The sequence below is a fragment of the Limanda limanda genome, chromosome 3, assembly GCF_963576545.1.
Source record: "Limanda limanda chromosome 3, fLimLim1.1, whole genome shotgun sequence".
NCBI lineage: Eukaryota > Metazoa > Chordata > Actinopteri > Pleuronectiformes > Pleuronectidae > Limanda > Limanda limanda.
Window position 1 is genome coordinate 21,445,038 of NC_083638.1, and position 27,431 is coordinate 21,472,468.

General features: G+C 41.2%; 1 protein-coding gene across 1 annotated transcript; it reads right to left on the reverse strand.

The window, feature by feature from the left end:
• On the reverse strand, window positions 1-25,557 carry prtga (protogenin homolog a (Gallus gallus)). Its single transcript, XM_061068766.1, has 19 exons — window positions 25,488-25,557; window positions 23,785-24,087; window positions 16,584-16,728; window positions 16,301-16,434; window positions 15,543-15,839; window positions 15,269-15,428; window positions 14,670-14,917; window positions 12,280-12,444; window positions 11,095-11,400; window positions 10,062-10,250; window positions 4,161-4,256; window positions 3,688-3,874; window positions 2,906-3,033; window positions 2,517-2,687; window positions 1,705-1,860; window positions 1,443-1,566; window positions 1,209-1,350; window positions 861-974; window positions 1-393 (listed from the first exon to the last, which is right to left on the reverse strand). Exons 1-19 carry the CDS (start codon window positions 25,555-25,557, stop codon window positions 1-3), a joined length of 3,528 nt encoding a protein of 1,175 aa, XP_060924749.1.
• Between the last annotated feature and the right edge of the window lie 1,874 nt (window positions 25,558-27,431).

The following is a 27,431-nucleotide window of genomic DNA, read 5'->3' on the forward strand; positions in this document are numbered from 1 at the left end:
TTAGAGAGAAAGTGCGGATTGAGAACTGCCCTGAACCCCGTGGTGACAGCAGTCGTTCTCAACAGACTTCATTAACTTCAGGTCAGCCCCCGACAGCTCGTTGGACTCTTCAGCAGAGTCGCTGCAGTCTAAGCCTCCAATGTCCTCCGCCGTCAGAGATGGCGGGCGGCTGCTGGCACCCGATGACAGGTTGGTCATCTCTGTCTCGTCGTGAGAGTAGCGACCTGAGTCACCTGTTTCGTGGCTGCCCTCGCTGTTAGAGGATCCCTCTGTGTCGCCATGGTGTCCGAGCAGGGACTGCAGGTTGCCGGGCTGGTCCGGAGAAACTAGCTCGTCCTCGTAGGTTAACATTGTGGTGCCTGACTGGTAGGTGACGGCGCCATGTCTCATGTTCTGCAGCAAAGAGAAAGTAACGAGTGTTTTTAGTTCATTGTAAAATGAAGGAGAGCTAATCTTCATTTTACCCTAGCCGTAAACGTAATAGTTTCTGTAATCCATATTTATATTTACTAATCAACAATGTGTTTCCTTTCCTCTAAATCGTATTGCTCTTACATGCAAGACAACCTCAGTTTCCTTCTGAGTTCCTACTTGGTTCTTACTTACAGTGGAATCATAAGCACCAAATTAGGAGCTCTCAAGCTCTTGTTAGCATGAGCTGATTTGTATAATACTTCCTCATAATAACACAGCTTCCAACAACCTAAGGGCTGAGGTTTGGGAGGCATGCTTTTATGAGACTCAATTGAAGGTAAGATAATCCCTTATAGTTTACAACTGTGGTGTGGGAACCTTTCTTTACCACACTCCAAACTGCTGATGACAACTGAAACGGCAGGATTTATGATTGTTAATCTTACCTGTACTGCTTTACTGTCCTTCTTCACATTATTGCTGAAGGTGAACCATTTATTTTTCGTCTCAGCACTGGGCTGAACAGGACCAAGACAATTGATCATGAGATTTGTTCCACCCTAGAAGTAAAATACAATGAATACGATTAAGACGTGTCCAGCATGAATTATAAAATAATATGAAAGTGATTCGACTTCTAGTGGCTTTACTACTCTTGCAACTACATTTTATGTGGTTCTGATAACTTCCACGACCAACATCTGTTTTCCAAACATCTAATTTATACGGATACAATATGTTACTATTATTTTGTTAACAAAACTTCTGTACGTTTTAATTACATGTTCCTGTACCTTTGCATCAATGAAATGACTTTGACTCATCATTGGCACAGTCACATCAGCGTTCTCCACTTGTCTGTCAGAGCCCAGCTGTCCTGCAGCCGAGGCCGATGTGCTCACACCTCCTCTGTAAGTTTTAGCAGCTAAAAATTTCCTGCAGGTAAACAAACATGACGTTATTACAGACTGAAAATACTTCAGGAAACAGTTTTCTTTCTTTTGTTGTGTACATACAAACTTAAGTACCTGTTTTTGCCTCGGCAGACAAGAATGAAGGCGCAAATGATGATGCAGATGAGAGCAATGCAGACACCCACAGTGATTCCTGTCATTGATTTTTGGTCCAGGTGGTAGAAGCCATCAGAAAAGCCTGCAAAGGATTAGGAAACACAGTCAGGTTTTACCATATAAATCCTCATGACCATATTTTGTTTCTAAAAGGACCTTGAAGAGTTTCCCATCATTAGATATCAAATGATTCCATCAGGGCAGTGTTGACGGCACTAACCTGTGGATTGCCGAGAGTCAGAGGAGAGATCTGAAAACACTGTCAGCTCCACAGTGTGAGAGAATGGTCCATCACCCATGTGGTTGGATGCAGAAACTTTCACCAGGTAAACCTGACCAGGCTTCAGGTTCTCCAGCAGCGCCATGGTGATAGTCCCTGTTGGTGAGATTATACTCTGATGTTTAACTACACTTTGTGAAAATATTATTGAAACAAGGCTTTTATCTTCTTAACATTTACACTTACTGGTGACTGCACCTCTTATGTATGAATAACTTGAATAAAAGCATTTATAGTGTGATATTAAAATGGAAAATGGAATCACATAGAAACAGTATGTAATCAGTAGCTACAACTACCTACTCTGACTCTTAAAAAGTTAAATATAAGAGGTTCTACTGTTTGTTTCTGAGAAAAATGTCTGCGTTACAAATACACAATTTGAAATTTTGAATATCGCAATTGTGAATCTCGTTTTAAAATATATAAGTACGACCTGAACATCTGCTGAAAATGACACATTGAAACTCAAAACATGTTGAGCCACTGATTACTAATGGAAACAGTGATGTCTGAACATAGAGTAACTAGCAACCCTCTACTGTTACAGAGTAAATGGGGTTTCTCCACAGGGACAGAAGACCCAGCCTTTTACAGCAGCACAGAAAACAGACAAGCTAAAATCTGTGGGGTGCATCTGGGAGTGAGAGTTGAAAGCTGCAATTTTTTGTATCACTCAGGATCACATGCATACAGATAAACATCAAGACAGAGAACTAGAGAACCACTTCTCTTCCCACTCCCGTCCTTACCTTCTCTTTGCAGCACTTGCCACTCCCCTGCTATCCACGCGTTTCTGGAGGCGAACAGGATTGTGTAGTGTGTCACAGCGATGTTGGATTCATCTGGAGACTTCCAGGAAACTAGCGCAGTGTCGTCCTCAATCAGAGTTACTTTCACGTTGGCAGGGGGGAGCATGGGAGCTGTGGAGGAAAAGAACAAGGTCAAATAAAATATTATAAATACTATCACAAAGCGTCTTTTGAAAACAACTGTGCAACAACAATAGTTAAAGAAGTACCATTTAAATACATTTTCTTTTACAATAGTATAAAAAACAGCAGATCCATCTCTCAAAAGCACATAAGAACTTAATGAATGTACAGTAGAGTATATACAGTAAATAATGTTTAGTGCTCACGTTCAGGGAAAGTGCTCTGATAGACCACAGGGCTCCAGGGGCTGGAGAGCTGATCAATGTGAAGGCGAATAGCAAATTCATACTTGGTGTTGGGCTCCAGATCTCGCACCAGTAGGCTCTGCTCATTCCTGCAGAAAAAAGACAGATCAGTTGACTTGAAACCTCTTTTTTTCATCAAACTAAGGTCAAAGCAGATGTGTCTGAAAATATGTTCATCAGCTCCCCTGTAATAATGGCCAGCAGGTGGTGATATGGAGCTGTGCTGACTGAGAGAGGAGCATCAACACAGAGATACTGTATGTTGAGCTGTGAGCTTCTCCACCCTACAGGTGTGAGGACAGCCTCTGTGCTGTTAAGTGTCATAAAATAAACACTTTAGGAGATGTGATTCAGCTGAGTTTATGCTGTGATGATGGACTTCTGCTGAACAGTGAAATAACAGCTAAACTATTGTGTGAGCAACAAAGGGAAGCCATCTAGTTACTAGTTATACATGTGGTTTCACTTTACAGTGACACCCTCCTCTACAGACAGGTAAGCAATGAACAGCAGTCACATGAATTTATCACAGATGTACTAATCAATAGTAAAGCTCATCAAGTGATCAGAAACAAACATCAATAGGCTACAGCAGGGCTAACATGTTGGACAAAACTTCATAATATATATTTAAATCAAACATATTAAGTTCAGCTATTTGTTGAATTCTGCAATTAAGTGGCCAAAATGGATTAATGTTGCTTTGAATGGTTCGTAGCCATGTATGTAGAAGATTTCCTTACGTCTGCAGGTAGAGCACCAGGGAGGCGTTCTGTAGATCCACAGGGTTGCAGCGGATGGTGTAATTGACTGCATTGCCGGAGGTGAAGGCGGGTCGGCCCCAGTGCAGGAACATGGCAGTGGAACCGTTAGTCTTGGCGTACACGTTGTGTGGTGGTGGTGGAGGAGGCACCATTCGATCTCGAACAGCTGAGAGAAACATTATAATGTCATTTTATAATAATAGCTTGTATAGCACTTATCTAAACAATGTTATCAAGTGCTTCAGACAAACAATCCAAGACAACATGAGGAACAAATTATAATAAAAGGTAATTAGTTCAGTTCCATTTTAAGAGCCAAATAACATAAAAAGGTCAAGACCTTAAGTTTATAGAGAGAAAAAACAGTTCCCAGTTCGAGGATCATATACAATGGTATGTTCATGCTGCAGGCACACTGAAATTATATCTTCCCGGTATTCATTATGACTTACAGACACATCCAGGGGTGCTGATAGTCTGGTCTGCCTGGTAACCATCTCCGATGAAATTATAGGCCAGAAGTTTAACATGGTACTTCTTCCTTGGATCTACAGAAAGAAGAAGAGAGAAACCAAAATGTGTAAATAAATCACAGAAACGTGAAAAATTGCTTCTATCTGTAAAATACTTAAGTCTAACATGTGTGGTGTCTCAGATCTGGACTTCGAGTAACTTTCATTTTTTACTTTTGTTTTATTCTCACCATCACTCTGAATTCAGTGTAATAATTAAATACAGGCCTGATGCCTGGTGCCAGATGACAATGTGATTCTTTCGACCAACAGGAAGCAGGGGTGCTACATGAAAGAGAGCTGGACTGTGTGGGTGTGGGGTCAGGGAGGGTTTTTTCCAGTTTGATGGTGTGGTGGGAACGAGAGGTGAGGTGGTGTGACAGATGCTCAGTGCCGTGAGTCCTTTGGTCAGCACTCAGGGCAGCAAGAACACAAGAGCTCCACCACGATCCATCACCCTGTCACCACGTCTTTTCAGCACCAATAAGACTGACCATTCTCCAGCCCCAACAGGCCTGCTGGTCAGTGGTCACTCCTATTTAGGTCCAGAACCTAGGGGTTAAATCAACTGACAAAATCCCTTGAGAAGGACGTGGCTGATGGTCAACAGCAGTTTCAGGCCTCAGTGACCCTCAAGATCCGCTCCTAAATAAAAGTCATCTGACCAAATGTCCCTTTTCCCTTAAAACAATTTTGATGACTGACCAAGTTATATGCATACAATATCAGGTGTGTAAGTCATACATGTTGAGTGTATCATCTTGACAACTTCTAATAAGTAATGCGTTTTCTGATGTGAAAGGGTTTTTGAATAAGAACTTTTCACAAATGAACACAAAATCTTATGCATATCACTAGTATTGTGTTTGTGCTAAAACAAAAGACAAAAAGGCAAACTAATGTATGTTGTAGTATGAGAGAATTAGGGGGTCGAGAAAAGTAGGAGACCACAGGAGATGAATGTGTGTCCAGGGAGGTTAAAGGAGTTTAGGAGGGGTGAAGTCGAGTTACTTCCACCCCCATGCAGCCCTGAGGAGTTTCACTGGAGCCAAACCAGGGCCAACAGGTCAGGCCAAGATAAAACTTTGAAAGAATCTGGGGTCATGGGTGTGGAATATGAGATGAGCCTCCTTGTTTTGCATTTGGATTCTCGCTGCCTACAACTTAACAATTGCTTGCAATTCGAATTAAGAGCTAGAAGAAAAAACTTACAAACTTATCTACAATATGAAGTGTATCATGAGTTGCTGGCAGAGTTATCTTTGCAGAATAGGTTAAATGTTAACTATGTAAACAAAGATATGATCCTTCTCAAAACAAGACAATTCTTCTTACATGTGTCCACATCTTGTTGCAATAGATAAATAAATCCAGAAGGTAACTTTTGTACAATGTCCAGCTTATTATTTTGAGTTTCTGTGTAGTTTATTACGCCTGTCCACTTCTTGAGAGAGGAGCAGGCATGTATGCACCTCTACCCAACCCCACATTACAATGGGCCTGCCATAATTATGCGGGAGAGGAGCTCTGAGAGGGGGGAAGCTGTGACATCTGGGCCATGACCTTTGACATGGAATCTTGGCAAGCTAAATCCTGCAAAAGGAGGGGTTACAGGGCTCTTTTAAAGGGGGAGGGTCAAGCTGAGGAAGTGAGTGGAAAAACAGGGAAACGCCAAGAGTCAAAATAAAATGGCACTTAATAGGTGGTGACAGTGTCCTGATAAGAGAAAACACAGCAGACAGGTTTGTTTTTCACCCACAGTGGAGGAGACACCTGAAGCTCAACAATGACCACAAACACTATTTACTACATCCTGTGGCATCCACAAACAATGGCATTATATGAAACCCCCAGGATGTTACTTATCCATCCATAACACAACATACCAACTGCACATAATGGCTGCTTATTTTGACTTTTTTTTTCATTTTATGTGTGAAATGTCAGAAAGGCCCAATTCTCAGAGTAAAAGTTAATGTTTTCAACTGCCATGTTTTGTTATTTTACAAAGATATGGAAAATAGACAAAAGCGCATTAAATCCTCAGTTAAAAAGCTGGAAAGGCTACAATTTGCTGCTTCACGACAAGATGTACAACATATAAATACAAATATAGATGAATGTAGCTGCATTTGTACACATTATATTCTTAGAGCGCTGCATTCTGATTTAGATGCCATTCCTAGAGTAAGGATATTTTCCTGTCCGTCCCACTGGGAAAGATCTTACATGACCTGACTCCCATAAATTCAGTTGTTGTATTAAAGGGCATATTTGAGCCATTTGTGGTCACCCCCTTTTTTTTTTTACAACCAAAATGCAGATCCTGTTGGTTTTGTTCAGCCCTGTGAAAGGCCCCCCAGGCCGCACACAGTAAGCCAGGCCTGAACAGAGGCCATAAATGTCAACTCCTGTATGAACCCTCACACCAGCATCTATCATCCCTCTCTCAACCCCCGGTCCCTCTGTTTAGCCTTTTCTCATACAAATCAACGCACATATGTGCACACAAACACATAAGCATGTTAAATACCAAAAAAAAATTTAAATAACGACTAGAATACAAAACTAGTTTTCCAACTACCATGTTTTGACTCATGTTTGAAGAAAGGATTGGAGAAGATGAAACATAACCTGCAGCTGTGAGATAAATCTACAGTTGTGCACAAAGCGTTGCCTGGTGACGACAGGTATGAGAGGTGCTCAAACCATGAATGCGGCTACATGTCCTTCTCATGGACCAAGCATAGAATACACACAGGAGGAAAGGTCACATCACTGTGTCGTTTATACCCAACCGGAGCCCCTCACACACATTCCTCTCGCTCAGGGTGGGCTTTCATTCACTTGGGTCATAATAAGCGATAATTCAACGGCCAGCTCGGAGCATCTTCTGCAGCAGTGCACAGAGCTGAATCAACTGTATCCAGTTTTACCACAGCTGATAGTTCAGAAATCAATGTTATTGGCAAAGACAGGATGGCTGCTGTGAACAACATGATGCTGATTATAGGAAATGCAATTTACAGTACAAGCAGATTTAATTTGCAGAGATCAGCCGCTGAGAAAAATCCACATTCAGCATTCAGGTGGCTTGAGGACATGAAATCTGGACGTTTGCATTACAGCATGTGTAGCTTTAAATCTTCAATATGCAGTTAAACAGATACAAATAATGCATCAGAATTTATCAGCAAAAATGTGTACAGTATAAAAGGCATAAATACTTTGTATTGATTGAAGCATAAAAGTGGCAGAAGCAACATCTACATAAATTATGAAAAACAAAAGCCCTGTTCCCTTAAATTCAGGCCATTTGCTAATTTGGAAGCCAAAATTATTTGATGTCATTGTTTGATACAGGACAGCTTACAGAAAATAAAGTCTGGAGCTGAGACAATCGCATTCGCAATTCATAATTAAGTAAGGCTTGTCTAAAATACATATTTCCTTATGCATTATTGGATAGGATGCAGGGGTTTCCCCAGTAGTTGTAATTCTAATATGCTCCACAAGATAGTAAAAGATTACCACAAGATTTAAGGTGATCACTATAAAAGGTGCTTTTTGTAAGTTTCTCTGCCACAGAACTAAAAAAATCCTACAAATAAAGTGAGATAAGGCAACTTTTCCTCTTGTAAACAAATATATATGCTCAGTTGTGATTAATATGCTCAACTCAGTGCACTTTATCATTGAGTGAGTCCACTGACTTTATGAGTCCACTCCATTTGTGCGACTGTCAGATCAAATTTGAGCATTTAGCATAAAAGTTTACTTTCATTTTAAAATCTAGAAGTTTTAAAGCACAACTTCCTCTCATATACATCAACAATTTGTCGTCCCTTCCATTGATGGTATAGTCAAAGTAGTCTTGAAGAAATAAGTAATAATTGGTAATTGGCCTCAAAGCTAATTAGTCAGATTCCTCAGGCACGGCCTTCTCTTCTCTGCTGCAGGAAGTGTTTCCTCACAGGAGGTCAGATGCTTCACCTTACACCTCTCTCCTCGTGCAGAGCGCTGCGGCTAATTCGTGAGACAGAAATCTACGAAAAGTAAAACAGTGAGCTCACAAGACACCGTCAGTGTTTGGCCTACAGCTTCGTTGGTGGGAGGCTATTTTTCCTTAAAGTCTTGGCTAATAAACTCTCTCCGTGGCTTTCAGAGACGACCACAATGAGAGTCCTTTGATGTCAATGCTCCTCCAGCAGTACATGCTCACAGCAGTCATAAAACACATAATAAATCAGCCTCCACAAAACAGCTTCCCTCTCTTCAAAACACAGCCACGCAAAGCTCCATTATCATAGAGGAACAAAAAGATCATTCTATTATCCGAATGAAGCTCTATTTTTGTTGTTTGATGCTAATCTTGCTGATCGGCTTAATATTTATCTTCAGCAGCGACTGCAGCTTCCTCTTCCGCTCATTCAATACTCAGAGTGATCTCATTAAGCAAGAAACAGCCTGAGGGGAAAACTCAAAAATATTCTTAAAATATGTCATAACCATTATGACAATAAATCAGCTTTAAATTAATTCACTTATTATTCAATCTTATAATGTCAATATTAAAGGGAGTAGTAAATGCATGTTTCATGGTCAGTGTTTTCTGGCATTAACATCAATCGTAGTTCTGTTTAAATCATTAAACTAAATAACTAACTAAACGCCTGCAGGAGTTAGAGTTAACACCTACAGTAATTTAAAGTTCCCCCTCGTCTTTCTTTCTTTCTCTCTTTCTGATCCTGATCCAGCACCGAGCCTCCTGATTTACAAGTCAGCTGCTGACCACCTGGTTGACCCTCTCTGGCCACAGATGGTCAGTTGTCCACTTCCTTGGCCTGAGCCCCCCCTTCCGCTTTCAAAGGAAAAAAAGGCCAAAATGAATCTGACCTAAAGGCCACTAAGGCTGTGATATCCACAAACACCATCCAGCAGCTGATGAAAAGACACACACACACTGAAGCTCCACCCAGAGGTTGGGAGGTCATGGAAGTGGGATGTGATGCTCTTCTGTTCCACACTTCGTCAACCTCTGCTCAGCACATGACAGGACTTGGGCTAATTAATCACTCATGAGTTCGGCTGACAATTGATGCAGCTTTAAAAGACATTCGTCCACCAGGAACTTTACACTATAAAATATACGTAGGTGCATCCTTAAATCCTTCCATGTTTTTGTGTTGTGTTTTGTATTGTGTAAAGGTGTTTTCCTTCTTATATATGAACAAAGATTCTTCAGCTGGCTAATGACCAAATATAACCACTAATTACTAACATTGACATTCATTAAATGCAACCACTTATGCTCGTAAGGTCAATAATTAACCTAATTAAAGTTCGAGAACTATATTTTCTGTCACTATACTGTTCTCCTCAGTACACCGGCTATATTGATAAGAATATGTATCTTAAAGAAATATCTTTTTTTTTTACTTTAAAATTTGTACCTAATAGACAAAAAAAACAACAATCAAACACTAACCTAAAGATATTGCTTTAAGTTACATGTTCCCATCAGTAGTGCCTGTGTATGATGTGAAGAAAAGTGCAGAAGTTATCTAGCTTTAATTAGCGTAAATAATGGCTCAAAGCAATATCAAGGTTTATAAGATGAATTTAAAAAATCTAGATGTAAGTCTATGCAGCAGAATGCATCAGAGTCCAACTAAATCAGAAACCTGTGGCGTTAATATGAAACGTGTGTTACCTGTTATTGAGTGATGGTGTATTGTTTACATGAAAACCATGAAATTACTGTCTATAATATCCTGCATACACAATATACCGGTAGCACACAGGCAGGAGGAACTGAAAATGATGTGAAACCAAACTCACCAAGGCCTCCGATGGTGTGTTTATTATCCGAGGCGCGCAGCTGAACTGGTGTGTTCTCCGGCTGGCTCTCCTCATGATAGAAGAGTCTGTAGCCTTGTACACTGACTGAGTTTCTGCTCGTCAACTGCCAGCGCACCAAGATAGTGGTGCAGTTCAAAGGCTCCAAATGCAGCTCGGGAGCCAGAGGTACTGTTGACATAAAAAAAGTAATTTTTTGTTTTAGTAATTACTATTTAATTGGGTTTACAATCCTACACTTAAATAAGTCCTTTCAATTTCATAATAATAAAAACACTGGATAAACTGCCATGTGATCAAAATATTACTCTGGGAGTCAAACCATATATTTCATTATTATTTTCATACTGTGCCACATCAACATCTTCATACACACTGTAGTTGCTTTTAATACCACATGACTGACATTTTTCAGGAACAGGAAGTTGTTCCTAGAAAATTGGAAACTGTTAATGTGATGGACAGGCCCCTGACCGCTTTTCCTTTGAAAAGTGAAACTACCAGCTGTTTCACACTCAGTGCACACCAGAGGCAACAGCTCTAACAGTCAAGGGAGTGATTTCACACGTTTTTCCTTTAGGAATGAGGGGAATGAAGTTAACCAAAAGAGGACTTCTGTCCTGAGTTTAGATTGGAGACAGGGGGCAACAGAGATGGGCAGGAAAAACAAATTCCCCCTTCCCCCCACCACAGAGCTTCAGATGTAGCTCTAAATAGCCATTCACTCTTTCCCACCCGGAGGCCTGAGCGTTCCCTTTATGACCCATGACTGAAGCCCTTCCAGTGTTACTGACAGTGGAAGGCAAAGGTCACATAGTAACAAACGCAATGCCTTAACAAGATTATTTGAGCAGGCTCTTCTCTTTGTTTCTGTATGTTTCGTTGCAAGAGTTAAGTGACAATTCCTCTTTTTAGGTCAAATTCTTCAATGTGTACATGAGAATATTTTTCCTAGATATTTTTAAATCACGGCCTTTTGTATCAGAAATCGTGAAGACTATTCCTAATGCTGTACCTCGTGCACTGGACGCCTTGGGAGTGCGGTGGGATGTCCAGGCCGACTGCTCACCAAACCCTATGCTGGTGGCAGCATTGATACGCAGGAGGTAGATGGTGTCAGGCTGCAGGTTTTCCAGTAGATGATTGGTCTTCTCTCCGGGTAGCTCTAGCTGTGAGACTGTATTCTCAGCACTGGTGCGATAGGACAAACGATAGGCAGAGACTCGGCCACGGCTCAGCTTGTCTGGAAGAGGCTGCCATGACACCTGGATGTCTGTGGGGCTGCGGCTGGTGAGGCTGAGCTCAGGGGCTCGGAGGGGAACTGCGGACAGAGAGACCAAGATAGATTAGACTGAAAGCAGTTTTGTATCACGCAGTAAAACTAAGATGATGGACCTACCAGATAATACACAAAAAAGAAAACAATGACAAGGTACTTGGCTTGACACAGTATTATTTTTTTAAGTCATTTATACCTGATCCATTATCACTGGCTGTATTGTGGAAAACCTTAGAAATCCATGAATCAACGTTTCATGGATTGTTTTAATCAATATGATAAATGACTTTGACTGAACAAGTATTACATTGGATGGAGTAGCCAAAACAGACATTCCAGTCTGGTTTTATGATCCATCAACGGATTTTCAGTCCATTTTATCCATATTGTGAACCCTTATGCAAACTGACCTCACACTGAACAGTGATATCTATGATATTAACGATTATACGTTACAGCCACAGATCCTGCTTGAAATGTAAAAGTTGACATGAAAATCTGACATCAATGATCATGCATGATCAGCTAATCTTTATATCTCCCTTATTAAATGTGGATTACAATTTCTTTACCCAAGTACCTATTTGAGGTGACCTCGGGCCCACAGGTCAAGGCCGTAAACAAATGAGGTTTGCCTGGGTTTAAAAAACGCCCCAGACAGCATGAATATACATGAGCCTGTATACAAAGACACACGCATACATGTACACACACTGTGCACACAAATAACCTGTTTCTTATGTCAACAACAAAGCTCATTCACTGCAGTTTAAACAACTTGTAAACAAACGTCTCTGAGCTTCTGCTGGATTAACAGTCTAATTAAATGGTAAAAGATCAATTACTCTACCAACCCCCTGCTTCTGATTTTGAATTAACTGTGGGATTGACTTTATCAGCGTCACTTGGTATGAGTCTCACCATCCTCGAGCGTGTGCTGGAACACGTGGTCCGACATGCGACTGGCTCCCATGGGCATGTAGGCCACAACGTAGAAGGTGTAGTTGCGAGCTGGCTCCAGGTCATCAATAATGTAGCGAGTCGTATCGTTTCCAATGACAACTTGATATTCCTCGTTGTTTAATCCTGGACAAATTACAACATTGTAAAATGAAATACTCACAATTTCCAATCCATAAAACAATCAAAATGAACAGTATCTCTGCCCTGTCAAGTGATTAACCAGTTTTTTTTCATATTTTGATATTAATTTGATTTTATAGCACATTTCCAGAAGATTGTAGGTTTCACTTCATGTACGAGTATAGAAAGTGGGACATCAACATCATATGAATTATTCAGTAAACCAAAAACCTTGTAACAGCTTTTGGTGTGTATATGTCCATAACAGAATATGTGGCCAGTCTTATCACCTGGAAACGCACATTTGGAAGGCGAGACGCCAGCACACCAGTTGATGCTCTGGTAAATATATTCATGTTACACTTCTTCTGGAAGAAACATTACCTACCTGGAAGGTCAAATAAATAAATTAAAGGGAGCATTAACTGGTGTGTGGAGATTCTTGCCTTCTGATTTTCATCCCGTCCAGCAACTAAAGTTTCTATTTAAGCTAGACAGTTTGAATGTGTATGATTCTGTATAATTTCAGAATACAGTATTTGCCCATTCTCTATTCAATTCAAAATCTTTTTTTTTGCACGTCTTTCAAAAATATTGCACACATTAAAATGTTCCCTTCAAACAACAATAAGGGAAACAAACTGACATTAATAACCATGTTCGTATGCACTAATTTTCATATAAAGTGATTTAATTAATGCAAAGACAAAAGAAATGTATTTGTGCCCTGGGCAAAAGAAAACACCTGGTCTAATTTTAAACCTGGTAAATAAGGTACATAAAAGTTTTTTTTAAAGCGCTCTCTCTCCTCACACTTTGAATGAATCAGTAAGCCCTCCCTTAAATATGTAACAAAGTCTGCCTTCCAGTCCAATCCCTTTACTCTCCCACTGCCCTAACAGAAAACACACTTTAGGACACTCCATCACACAGACTAATTAGTTCCTCTTTTTTGTTAAAGCCTCCATTTACTAACAGGCCTCTTTGACTGCAACCTCAGGTGAAGAGTGCACTGTCAGATACTCTGTCAATGTCAATGAATAGCCTACTCTTTGTGACTGGGACTGAGGAGATTGTGAAACTAGATCGAAATCAAGTGCAGAAAATCCTCGACAGTTATAAAAGAATAAAGCAGGAGAATTTGTTCAACTTGTTCTTTTTATTTTGACCTCTTTATCCTCAACAAAATCCAGCAGGTGTTTCTTTTTTTCTGGGTGAATGCTGTATGTCTTACTTCCCCCAGTTGGAAGTCGGTGGCATTATAATTAAGTGCAGTGCTTGAATGAACAAGCTAAAGTTTTTTTTCTGAGATGTTGTATTGTCAGTGTGTGACTCTTGTCAGTTCCCAGGGAAGCTGACAGGCTTTCAGGCTTTTCTGCTGCCACACTACAACCCTTGTGCTTTTTGTGGTTTTGTCTGCATTCTGCTTTTTATCAGCCAAAGGGAACCTGCATCTTGAAGCTCCACAGGGCTCTGGCCTATGAATTTGCATTTTAAATGCCAAGAGGGACGTTCATACTTATTTTATCAAATTTGAACCCGTGTCACTATTTGGTTTTATTGAAACCATAACCTGCAGCCTGGATATAATTCCCATGAAATTTCTTAGACAAGTCCTGTCCCTGTCTACTTCCTACAAATTGGAACCATCTCCAAAACTAAAACCAAACTTTCACACCCAGACTTATAAAAAGTAATTCCCACACTAGCTTTCTCTAGACTGGACTACTGTAGCTCCCTCCTCTCTGGCATAAGCCATAAGTCACTCTCCCCCCTCCAAATAGTTCAGAACACAGCAGCGAGGCTTCTTACTGGTTTTAACAGACAGCATCACATCTCCCCCATCCTCGATTCTCTCCATTGGCTGTTACATTGCTTCCTGCCGGTTGATATTTCTCTTGTATTTGCATTTTGCTATGCTGTCAAAGCTCTTTGTTAACTCTTTTTTTTTAAAGGTGCTTTATAAATAAAGTGTGATTATAATATAATAATAATTATTATTATAATTATCGTAAATTACAAAAAAATAAGTTCCTTCCTTTTCTGTTTTTTTTCAACCTTTGTCCACCAACAGACCACATTTGATTAGCTTGAACTTATAGTTTGTACAGGAAAAAATTAAGTTTAAGTTCCTGTACTGCTCATGAACAGTAAATGTCTTAATGATTTAACAATTTCCTTCCACCAATTTTCTCCCTGTTAGAAAAAAAGACCAATAAAATGCTCACCTTCAGCCTTCATGTAGTGCACCGAGTAAGCAATAACTTTATCGGAGTTATACAGAGGTCTCTCCCAAGCCAGAAGGATCGCAGAGCTGGACACGGTGTCAGCTCGGAGGTTCCTGGGTGCGCTCGGTCGATCCTCTGACATCACCACAATGAGCCTCGCCATGGAGAGGACGGATCCCTGCTCATTCTCTGCCTGGCACTGATAGATGGCATCGTCCTCAGGTATGATCTGGTTGATCACCAGTTTGCTGCGGCAGACACACAGACACAGATGGCTTTATCCTGGGGCTCGTTCTCTAGGGTCCCTTCACTCTATAATTACCTCCAACAAGACGGTTGAATAAGGAGCAGGAGCAAATTATAGGAAACTCACTAAAACCCCATTTGCACAGCTTTAAATTATTTAGTTCCCTTTCTACTGTAGCTATTGAAGGTAATTATTCAGTCAAGTTTGTTTTTTTACTTGTCATAATGACAATGTTAAAGGAGTTAAAGCTCATGTAAATTATATCTGTGCAAAGAAATAAAAGACATTTGGCATGTCAGAAAGACAATTTATTTGATCACAGGAATGATTAGATAAACAGAGAGAATAATACCTGTTGTACATCTTGATTCGACCATTTGAGTGAACCCTCTCTCCGTTCTTGAGCCAAGTGATTTGAGGTGTTGGAACTCCTTCAGCTTGGCACACAAAGCGGGCGGTGCCAGCGCGTGGTCGGGTCAGGCTCTCCGGCCACTCGACCAAAGAGGGTGGTGCTTTGGACGAGAACATCAGTGAAACAAATTTAAATATATGAAGCTTTTCATTTATCAATCATCGATGGATAATCCAAGCATACACAAGCAAACTTCTGTGTACTCGGTATCTACCTAACACAGTGACGTTGGCTGAGGCAACAGTAAAGTTCCGTGTGCCAGGAGTGGTGGCTCTGCACATGTAGACTCCTCCATGCTTGGGCTTGATGTCTGTGATAAAGAGATTGCCATTTCCCAACACTTTAGTGTTGTAAACATCAATGGACTTGCTGTCCGCTCGGCTCCAGGAGATGATGGGTCGGGGTTTGCCTGTGGCCATGCACTCCAGGATGGCACTCTGATGGAGGGACACTGAAATGTTCTGGGGCCCAGTGATGATGCGCGGCCTCTGGGGAAGCTGGAGGCTGAGAGCTGCAGAGAGAGAGGTAGAGGGGGAGGGAGAAAGCTTTAGAGCATATGTTTTTGAAGGTTCGGTGAAAATGCCATCTCTCTGCTGTCCCTTTGGCAAATGTATAAGCCTTTCAACAAACTAAAGCCGTTTTCAGACATGACCTCCGGGTAAAATCCGGACAATTGGCTACGGAGTTTACCCAGAGTTTGCCTTTCACACATGCACAACACAGCAGCAGGTTTTCTGTACAGTCGCATTCACAACAGCATCAAATCCTCAGCGTTATTCAGGTGAGCGGTGGAGCAGCCGGGTGCAGCAGGCAGAGACAGGAACTGACGTATTATCTCTGCTGCTTAGATCACATGATCATGTTTACAGCAACCCGACGCTAGCTCTTATCACCACAAACTCTCTTGACATCTCGTTATGTATTCATGATCTTTACAAAATACATTTATCCAACGCGAGTTAGATGACTTACCTGGGGTGACAGTGAGGGGGGCCTCCGTGCTGCGGCGGCGGCTGGCGATGTTGGTGGCAATGCAGCGGTAATTTCCAGCATCTGCCCGCTGCACCCCGTGTATTTGAAGAACGCCACTGGGCAGGACTGTGATTCTGAAAGAGAGAGACACACACACACACAAATGGTCCAACTTAGATGATTGAGAAGATTGTGGACCTAAAAAAACATGTTCAATGTATGGCTTCAAAAACAAACTGCTGTAGAGCAAGGATGTATGAAATGTCAACAAAAGAGTGCATACCTTTCAGTGGCAAGGGGTAAAGTGACCCGATTGAGTTCCCAAGTGATGATTGGAGGAGGGTGGGCACTGATTTTGCAGGAAAACCTCGCGACTGAGCCTTCAGTTACCACTATGGGTGTCGGCTGGATTGCAAAAGAGGAGATACCTGCAGCAAAACAGACCAGAGGGTTTTTTATTTATATGAACTGATATTGATCCAGATGTATGGCTTCTACTACCACATGAGATTTGAAGGGATTTCTCTGCTACAATCAAAAGAGTAGCCATGCTTTTATTCCTCAACATGTTGTCTTTACTGATTATGTCAAAGGAGAATCCTTTCCCCTTGAGGTGTTTCTTTGTTGTAAAAGCCGGTGTTGTATTTCACTCCATTTGTTGTTTCAGTCCTTGCTTTGACACTACCGCACGTTAAGAAGTCAAAGCACAGACATGAAATCAGGCTTAAGAGGAATTCCCTTCAATCAGGAAACATTTCAAATCAATATCATCATAAAATTTGTCTTCATGGAACAAATGATTAGTGTAAGATCTCGGATGAATTACAGCCCTCCATCTCCAAACATATTGATGTATTTCAGCCACATCCAGTGGACGTCAGAGAACAGAGATGCCTGCCTATAACCTAAAGCTATAGACCTGCTTAGTGCAGCATAAAGGTAATGGCGGGATTGGAACAGCCACATCCAATGTGGATAAGGTTTCCCTGAGACTGAGCTGTGGCCAGCTACCAGAAAATAAGGCCCAACATGAATTACAACAAGGCCTTTTATCTTGAAACAAAACAACCAACCGAGCTGTATGATGAAGATTTAAGTTGTTGTGTAATTCTTTTTGTTAATAAATGCTCTCTTTGCCAATGGCTCCTCCTAGGTCATAAAAGCCATTAAGGTCACACACACACTTCTGTCCCATCCCCCTCTGTGCTCAGAAAGCTGCAGAAGCCCGGGATCAATCATTAGTTCAACAAAATCAATTGCACTGATGTTCTGATAGAGAGTGAGCATTGAGAGTTGCAAAAGAAAAGAAAAACTAAAAACAATGGGCAATCACAGCTGCTGACATTAAATCCATCATCACAAATCAAGCCATCAAGGTACAGAGATGCAAATATCAACACACACGAGGATTATTCCAATGGAGCAGAAAGTTTAAGCTGTATAACTTTTCAGTAATTTGCATTTTCTAAAGCTCCATTTCAAAATGTCTGTGAAACCATCACCACTTAAGTAATAGATGAACAAATACACATGATGATGATGTTTAACCTTCTTGCAGCGTGTCATCAGCACTCAGTAAACAAGATACAGAAACTAGGGCATCAATTAAAAGTAAATTTGTTAGAAAACATAGAAAATATCCAACATAGATATAATGTGCCACAAATAGAAATACACCTATGTGGACAACTTGAATATGGAAGCTCATTATCTACTTCTGAAGTCAGAAACTACACAACAAACAAACACATGACTTTCTTTGTGACATGCCCATTGCCTGCCTCAATAGTTAGTGTTAGGGTAGTGAATTGGATATGGACAGTTTTATCAGCAGATTCTTCCACAGACATACAACACCATGCTGTAGTAACCTTTGCTTTCCACAGAGGAAATCCCTCCACTGTCATAAATACACAGCAGTGTTTATGAGGGTCATGATGGAGGACGGTGTGTAGGCAGTGTTGCCAGGTGTTGTGGTGCTAAACAGCTGAATCATGACTTTTACACAATGAACAGTAACAAATTTCAATAACGCATTTATGAAATATAAAATTGTTTACTATAAATCTGTTTCCCACACTTGTCTGTGTGACCGATGTCGTTTTTGTTAAACCACAGACAGACTGTCCTGTGATCTTTTTTACCATGGACACATTTAATTTAATTAATCCTGACTACTTACCCCTCTTAGCTCCGCTGTGGTTGTTTGATGTGAAGACAGCAGTGGACAGAGAGCCCCCCCCTCCACACCACCCCCTCCGCCCCCTCAGTTAACGCAGGCTCTTACAAAAATGCCATTAATGTGCTGAAGTGCTATGACTGCAGGGCATGAGAGATGAGCTGCACTGATCCTCTGCCTCTCTACTTCACCGCTACTTTTGGTCAAATGATGGTGGATTGACAAACAGTGAGAAAATCATTGATTATTGATCAAATACTAAGATAAGGTAAAAAAAAATCTATATCCAGCTTTGTACAGAGCACTCCCGACTGAAATTAGGAGGCTGACCTTCTACTTTCTGCCAGGGAACGTATAATTTGGAGATTAAAAGATCTTTGTTGCTAAAGTGGTAAAAGAAAAAAAATCTTTAACTTTCCCTCTGAGTCTAAACATAGAAACTCCTTAGTTTTGTTTGCCATGGTTATTTTTACACCACAGCCTTTCCCCGAAAAGTATGAAGAAAGAGTTCTGACCATCTGCCCTTCCGAGCATTCTCACCTCTGACCTCTGACCACCACAAATCCTGGCTAGCACCCAACTCAGGCCAGAGCCCTGCATGACCACCCTGAACCAGCTCTGTTGCCCTGCGGACTGCCTGCAAATCTCTCACGTCATCTTCCAGCTGTTTCAAATGCTGTTTTGTAACGGCACCCTTCCCTGCTGTATCAGTGACATCTGCCAGTTGCTGCCAATACAACAACTAAAATAATACATGCAACCCAGCTGCTGCACGGGAGAGCTACACACCTTGAAATGCTCACTCAACAGTTTTTCTTTCAGAATCTGCATTATTTTAATACATACAAGTTGTGGCATGTTGAATCACAAAGTTAAAACAAAAAGCATGTGTGACTAAAAGTGAGAGTAATGTCATTATAGCGTTTTGGTTCATTACACTGCGTTTTCTTAATGTCCGAAGGAGAGAATTGGTATTTGCTTCCCATCAGCTTGCAACAGATGGGCCGGCTGATGGCAGCAGCTCAACAAACTGAAGGTCAGTGGACAGGTCAGGCCCAAACAAAGGTTCCCTTACAAATACCAGGAATTAGTTCAGCCCCCTCTCCTCTGATTACTGTGGTCAGTTTCTGAACCAGAGCACAACATAGTACTGCATACCTTACCTGAATGTTACAACTAGAGGAAAACAGACTTGTGCTCTGATGTAATGCTGCAATGGATGTATGTCTACACTGCATTTCCTGCTACAAATAACTTTCAAAACAATTTAACTCTCATCTTAACCACAAACCACCTGAACCTTCTTCAGACTTATAAAAGGATATTAGACCTTCAACAATCCGTTTCTGTTGTTTAGTTGTTTTAGTTGTGAATATACTTTGCAAGGAAAGTACAGGAAGCAATTCAACCTGCATCTTCAAATACTGACCGAACTGTCTTACTGGTTCCCCCCAGAGCTCATCTCCAACAACTCATATATGAACAATATGCATTTTCAATATCATACCTAACATTGACAAGTTTGGGAGCAATACATTATAATGAATTTGTCAAAAAATAATAGCTTTTCAAGACCTTAATGCAGAATGTTTATCTGGAATAAGACAAATATTTTTTCTACGGAAGAGGAATAATCTCATCAACAGTATCTGTGACTTTATTTTCACCCCCACATGGTTTCAACATTGTAGCTGACAGAAGCAGTTCATTAACTATGTGGATGGCATTGATGTCCCCCGACCATCCCTAACCCTGCCCAACCCCCAGGGTGCTGTCTTTTAGGAGACATTAAAATTGATCATCCTCTCCTGATCCTGCAGGCAGCATGTTAAATTGATGGCTTTCAGCATCAGGAGGCCCATGAAAAACCTTCCCTGAATTACTACGATAACCCTCAGAAGTTTAAAATGTACTCATGGGTCCTATTCCTGTGAACTGGTTCAATCTAAATAATTGTATTTACTCATTCCACAACTTCTTCTAAGAAACACAGGTATTTGATCATGTTATAAGTACTTTAAACTGTTAAATGACACCACAGAAGATTAATATAAGGCTCTGGGTAAAGAAAAAAAAGAGGGCTGATAAGCAAGAAGGAGAAGAATGCAAAGCTGAAAGAGCCCACAAATCAATCACTCCCTGGTTGGCAGATGTGCCGCTGCTCCACACAGGCTCCAGGATAGTCAACTGACCACTGGCCTGGCTAAACAAAGAACTATTCCCATGAGCAGGGTGACCTCTCAAAGTGCCGGCCGTGTGGGGGGGGGAGTGGTGTGAGAAGGAGTATTCGACCCCTCCTCCAACCCCTTATCTCTGCCACAAAGTTTTCCAATCATTCAACAGCAACTCTCCACTCACCACAGACAGTGTCTTCATTGTCTTTAATCTCACGGCACAGAGGTAAAGAAGTCAATGTGTAAACATCTATATGTTGTCTTAATAAAAGTTTGATCCTTTGTCAGAACGTATAATAAAAATAAGTTGGTGGCTGATAACAAAATAAAACTTGTGTGAATGTTAATATGACAAAACAGAGATAAAAAGACTTTTATAAAAAATAAAAGTAGACCCATCGATGACTATTGCAGCAACTGATAAAACTAGACTGTCTCACTGCGCTCCACGTATTGAACAATTAAAGAGACCTTTGACCTCTCGGCCTGCCATTGAGGGGAACCATGGTAACCTTTCGTGTCCAGCAGAGGAGAAAAACAAGATTCCAGGCTTTGCGCTCTCTCACTTAAGGGCATTGCATTCACTCACACCACAGCCCACGCTGTCCAAAGTTTGCTTTCGACTTATTGGGGTTTGTAATTTAACCCAGCCGGCGGAAGTCAGATGTATTCCTGAGCAACTTAAATAAAGCTGTGGTGCTGATCTGACTGCCTCTGGACACAGCAGCAAGTTAACATACACTTTTAAAGTGAGCTGCAGCAGCTAAATCAAAAACCTTATTTTGGCCAAAACACAACAGCTCCACCTGCAACTGACCTCCTTTCACTACATATGGTAGTGTGACTTGTATCTATTGGCGTATCCAATCCTCTCAGCTCCTGTCAGGTGTTCTGTGGGTTTTGCCTGCATGCTCATGACAGGAATGCACATAGCTAAAGCTGAAACCAGTAGTGTTATGATGAGTGAGCTGTGGCTGACAACGCTGTCAGCAGCCCTGACAGGAGAGACAGTGTGGTAGAGTTCTCAACTGAGCTGTGACCAGAATACAGACTTCATGTGTATAAACAAGGAGCTGAAACTCAGATTTCCTGCCCATACACAGTCTCCTTGTATCCGACTGTCATTTACACCATCCTGAGCCGTACCTGGTGATGAATCCTCTGTTTTCATGCTCTAAATGCAGTCACATGGTAAACGAAATCCCAATCAATCTGAGGTCTATTGACAGAAGTCACATGCTGAGGCTCGTGTGTCACATTCCTTTTAATCAGGTCCAAATCCCATCTCACCTTTGTGCTTTGGCAAGCCACCGTTTAAGGTGACCCTCCATCACCATCACACTCTAAATGAACACAGGTCCACAGTTTCAACAGATGAGCATTCGAAAGCTCCCAGGTTCCCCATGATCCTTTTAAAAGCATCATCAACTTCATCTTGTAAAAAACTATGCCAATGAGAAAAGAGAGGGGTATAAGAGGGACTTCAATCTACAGTTCAGGAAAACAGGAACTGAGGCTTCAGGAAATAGTGACACCGAGATCAAAATGTTTATAATAAACACTATTTCATTTCTTTCTCTGAAGTTAAATTAAACTGGAGTTAAATGACACACAAATTGCCCACATCCCTGAGCAGACTGTGATACAAAAGAGTCATGCTGTTCAATGAGGATTGACACCCTGACATTTTAATAAAAAACGTAAAGTTCAACCTCCAAACTTACAATTCACTGTGAACAGGTCCGGCTGTTCTATTCCCTGATGTCAGGACAAATAGTTGCCACCAAGTAAAAGCCCCTTCTTTTGCAAGCATGGGGAGGTGGGGGGTGGTGCGGACAAAAACAGTCAGAGTGAAAAGCTTTTCACTCTTTCACCAGAGTAGTGAGGCAGAAAACAATTGTGTGCAAAGCCTCCAGCTCCCTCTGACCTGGCAGGGTCTGCCATAAAGTTCGGTCATTTAGACACTCGGGGTTAGGTCAGGGTACTGGGAAACAGCAATTCACATCGGTGTGTGTGTGCGCGTACGTGAGTGTGCGCACACCGCCTGCAACAACCCCCACAGCTACCTCTGTGTCCTTCAACTGAGCATTTCTCAGGTATGTGCAAATTTTATGAGCTTCCAGATAGACCCTCAAGCATGTCTAAGTGCCATTTTAAAACAAACTAGTAAAGCTTACTGGCAGCCTTTATCACCTCTTAACTTCTATAAAGCAGGTAAATCCCTCAATTAATTAATAAAACTAGATTTACTTTATGTACCAGGAAATATTAGCACAACAGCTGCGATGTCAAACCGAGAGACTGTTAAGTTAAATACTACTCAGAACATTTAACTCACACTAATTGCCTCAATTTGTACATGAAGTTTCAGGTACAGACCTTCAAACCAAAACATCCAATACGGAATTAAATTGAAAAAATAATTATTATTCCAAGTCAAGACATGCAAATCTTGAATCAAATTAAATCTCAGTATCTTGCAAAGTAAATAAATGCATCTTTAAGTGTGACTGCCCAAGCATTGCACGAGAGGTAAGGGGGTTAATATACATTCTGCAAAAGTGGCACAGCAAGATGTATGGCCTGTAGGGCAGGAGGAGGGGATATGCGGTCCGAAAAAACTAACTCTGCCTGAAGGTTCTCTACTCCCCCCACTTTTAAATTACGAGGCCAGTGCTGGAGGAGAAAGCATTCCAAAAGAACAATTCCTCTAGCGATCAGGGTGCAATAACATGAAAGCCCTGGCCTGTGAATAGGGGTCATCTGCTCTTTAGCACTGGAGAGTCGGTATCCTGGACAGCTCCTAACCTTTAAATTCTCCTGCTCCTTCATTTACACACCAATGGGCAGATTTCCCCCTTACAAACAGTATCTTTATCTAGAGGCTCCAACCGTACAGACTTTGTCCAACTTCCTGCTAGCTGCTCGCAACGCAACACTGAGCAGCAAAAAGTTAAATAAACCAAATAAACAGAAACGTGTACAGGTTGACATTTCCTTGTATGTTTGCTTGGGGGGAGAGGGGGGGGGGGGTAATGGTGGCAAACAGAACCAAGTCTTCAAGATTTGACTTCCACCATCACCCTTCACGACACCACATGCAACTTTTACAACGACAGAACGATACTCACTTGCGATTGTAAGACGGGCCTTCTGACTCAGGATTGCTCCGTACTTGTTCTGAGCAAGGCACTGATAGAACCCTTCATCTGATTTGTCGGCTCTTCGGCTCTCCACTTCCGAAATATAAAGGGAGCCATTGGAGAGAAGATACACGCGTTCGCTCTCCACCACTTTTACTCCATTCTTGAGCCATCTGACGGCGATGGGTGCCTCTCCATGCGCCTGACACTTCAAAACAACAGCTTCTTTCCGCATGGCGGTGACATCATGCGGCTCCTTGATGAAAAATAGCTCGCTAAAGCATAGAACACCTGTAGGAAGAGAGAGAGGGGGGGAAACAGAGGTAGTTATCAGGATGGGAATTTATGTAAGGGAGGAGGAGCCCAATAAAGAGTTTAAAGCATTTACACACTAGTCAAACTGGCCTAAAGTGATTTAAAAGGTGAATTGTAAATCTGTCTGCAGGCTTTTCCCTATCCCCCCTGTAGATGTAATCTGCATTCACAGAGTCAGAAGGATTAAAGTGTGACACGGATTAAAACGTCCCGCTGAAGTGAGGTATCACACCGGACAGGCCTGGAGGTCCTGTACAGTCATCTCACCGCTGTGGCTTCATAAACTCTTTCTACTCCGCTTTAATCCAATTACTCATGGCTCATAAAGTCACAGGCTGAAGGTGGAAACAGCTGATCCAATTAGTCCCTTTGGTTTACACAGAAATACAGGGCGGCGCTCTGATCATGGACTTTACGTAATGTTTCATTAATCTGAGATCTGAGGGCCGGACACGGAGACACTGGGTCACTCATAATAGGACACAATCAGGATTCATTACATCAACAGAAGGTTCGTCACTTCTTATTCAAAAGAACAACATAACAAAATGCAATATTTTCATTTGATAATAAGGGTTTTCTCCCAAGTCAAAGACAAGGAACATGCCTGAACCCTGATTATAACATGCATGTCTCTTCAGCCATTTATCTCTGTATTGATTTTTTGTATTGGTAGATTGTTTATTGGACAGACACACTGCTTCTCCTACTGTTCCGATGCGTCACTGGTCAAATCGGTCCCAAATAATACAAAAATACACACATTGCTAATTTTCCATGTTTTGTGTTTGGAAACGAGGTGCTGCATCTCAAGGGGTTCATCCCTCTAATTTAGTTTTCAAAATAAATGTGCTCTGGTCTCCTCTTCTCTAACTTATCATTGTGATCATCAGTGTTTACAGATGAAATCATAAGTCACATTTTTGGACACCCACCTTGAATAGAACTGATTATATCTCTTTATAAGCAGCTAGTAGAGCCATGGAGTTAACAAGGGTCTAGCAACAGAGTTTTTTCAATGAAGCAGTGAATAAAACCACAAAATATTGACCATTTAAAGTATGTACTATTTAAACAGTTGACAGTGAATGTAAGAATGCAAAAACAGTTGACTGACAGTCGAATTAGCTGAAACAGGACGTTAATGAGCATTTGGTGTCGTGGATTAATTATCTTCAGGCTTGTTTATCAGCGGATGTGAAACCCCGAACAAAACTTTTTTCCATTTTTAAGCTGTTTGATAAATGTTGTAACTTCTCAGGAGCTGGGAACTCGAACGTGGTCCGCTCCTGCTGAAGCTCCACAGCTCAGTCACCGGTGTTACTCAGTGTTTTCAGTCTCACACACAAAAAGCCCAGGACGTGTTTGATCCTCACCTGAGATCTGGAGAAGGACGAGGAGGAGGAACAGCAGGAGCTGCTTTAATTTCCCTTTTCCAGGCGCCATTTACGTGAGTTGTCCGGGCATCGCTAACTACAGCTGCTCTCTCATGCCTGTTCCCTGCAGATGAGCTGCGCTGCTACTGAGCTCAGAGACCGGGAGAGAGAGCGGAGCTGCATCTTCCTCCTCCTCCTCCTCCTCCTCCTGCTCCTCCTCCCCCTCCTCATCATCTCCACTGCTCACAGGACAGTTCAGTGCAGCGCCCTCTGGCTTCGGTCACACACAGGACGGTAACACACACCACATGCATCCTGCCCCACATCCACACTGCAGCTTTCCCACTGCTGACCCATCACATGAAATCCTCCCCAATAAACAGAAATCACATGATAACTTTGACATACAGCAAGTATATATAGTCACATGTAGGGATAGACAGATAAATCCTTTATTAATCACCGTCGGGGGGGAATTATCTTTCTATCAATCACTTGGCTTCTTTTTGATAAATCATTATTTGACTTATCATCTTTTTTATTTAAACAACACATCATTTGATTACATTTAATTAATTTTCATTTTGTCTTCTAAAGCACTTTGTAACTTTATTTTGAAAAAGTCCTGTATAAATAAAGTTTATAAGTGAGATATTATTCACAATAAACAATCCAGCAATAAGCACTCTGTACTGAGGAACAAGCAGATATATCCATTCTTAAGCTGTTCCCACAATGCTACTGTCATTGTAACCCTGCCTTGGCTGAACCTCTTTATACATTTACACTCTTTATTCAGTATTGTGCGATATTTCACAATCATACTTTATATTGTACCAAAATTTACTTATTGATATGCAAAGAACTCTCACCTGCCAGATACTGTAAGTGTAGATAAATAATAAACAGGAACCTTTCCCTCTGAATCACCACATTAACCAGGAGAATATTGCATGTGAGCTCCAACCACACCTCTCCTCAAGATGCTTATTTCCACAAAAGTCTATTTATAAGAGAACACAAGCAAAATTAACTTAACTTTTGGTTGCAAAATATATCAAATTTCAGTTTCTTAGTTTCAGGTATTAGATGTAATCTGTCTGGAATATTAATATTGCATTATTTTAATTAATAACTTAACAGTTGTCTTTTAACAATGAGACTTGTCCTCCTGCTCCCTTTACCAATAACCCTTTCACTTTTCCTTATCAATACAACTGGAGCAGTATTGATGTGAGCAGATCCCTCAGTATCTGAGACTGAATGGTTTCTACAGACGGAAGGAAATGTTAATGGAAATTAGTTTGTCTCTTGTCTTTTAAAACCGGGCCCTGCATTACCAGGAAGCATTCATAGGAGCAGGACAGCTGCTGTGTCACAGTCGATATTGATCCGATGTCCATCACTTATTGTGGAGCGAGATCAAACCCCCACCCTCCCTCTCCAACCTTTATTCAGCAGCTAGACCGCAGCCCAGCTGTGATGTCCACTCAGTCAGAAAAATATGCAAAGCGCTAATTCGGTCACTGGGAAAACTGCTCTCTTTGATAAATCTGGAAAATACAAGAGTATTCTCAGTGATATTAACTGAAACAACAAACAAACAAGCACGTGCAGATGTTCTGTTAAAATGAAGATTTTAATATCAATGCTAGTTTGAATAAATACTTGATTAATGTAAAATGCAATGTGATGAATAGTAAATGTAAAATTCCCACATTAATCTTCACAATTGCCTCAAGTTATTAAACAGTTGATTGTAACATGACCAGTTGTTAAAATGACATCCTCTACCACAACATCCTCTCCCACACACACACAATCAATAACCTATTTGTTTGTTACACTTCCCTTTAAAGTACTTACACTGTGTTACATAACCTAATAAGTGAGCAGAGCCTCACTTAAGGTTGCAGGCTCCTTCCTTACATAACGTGAGAAAGT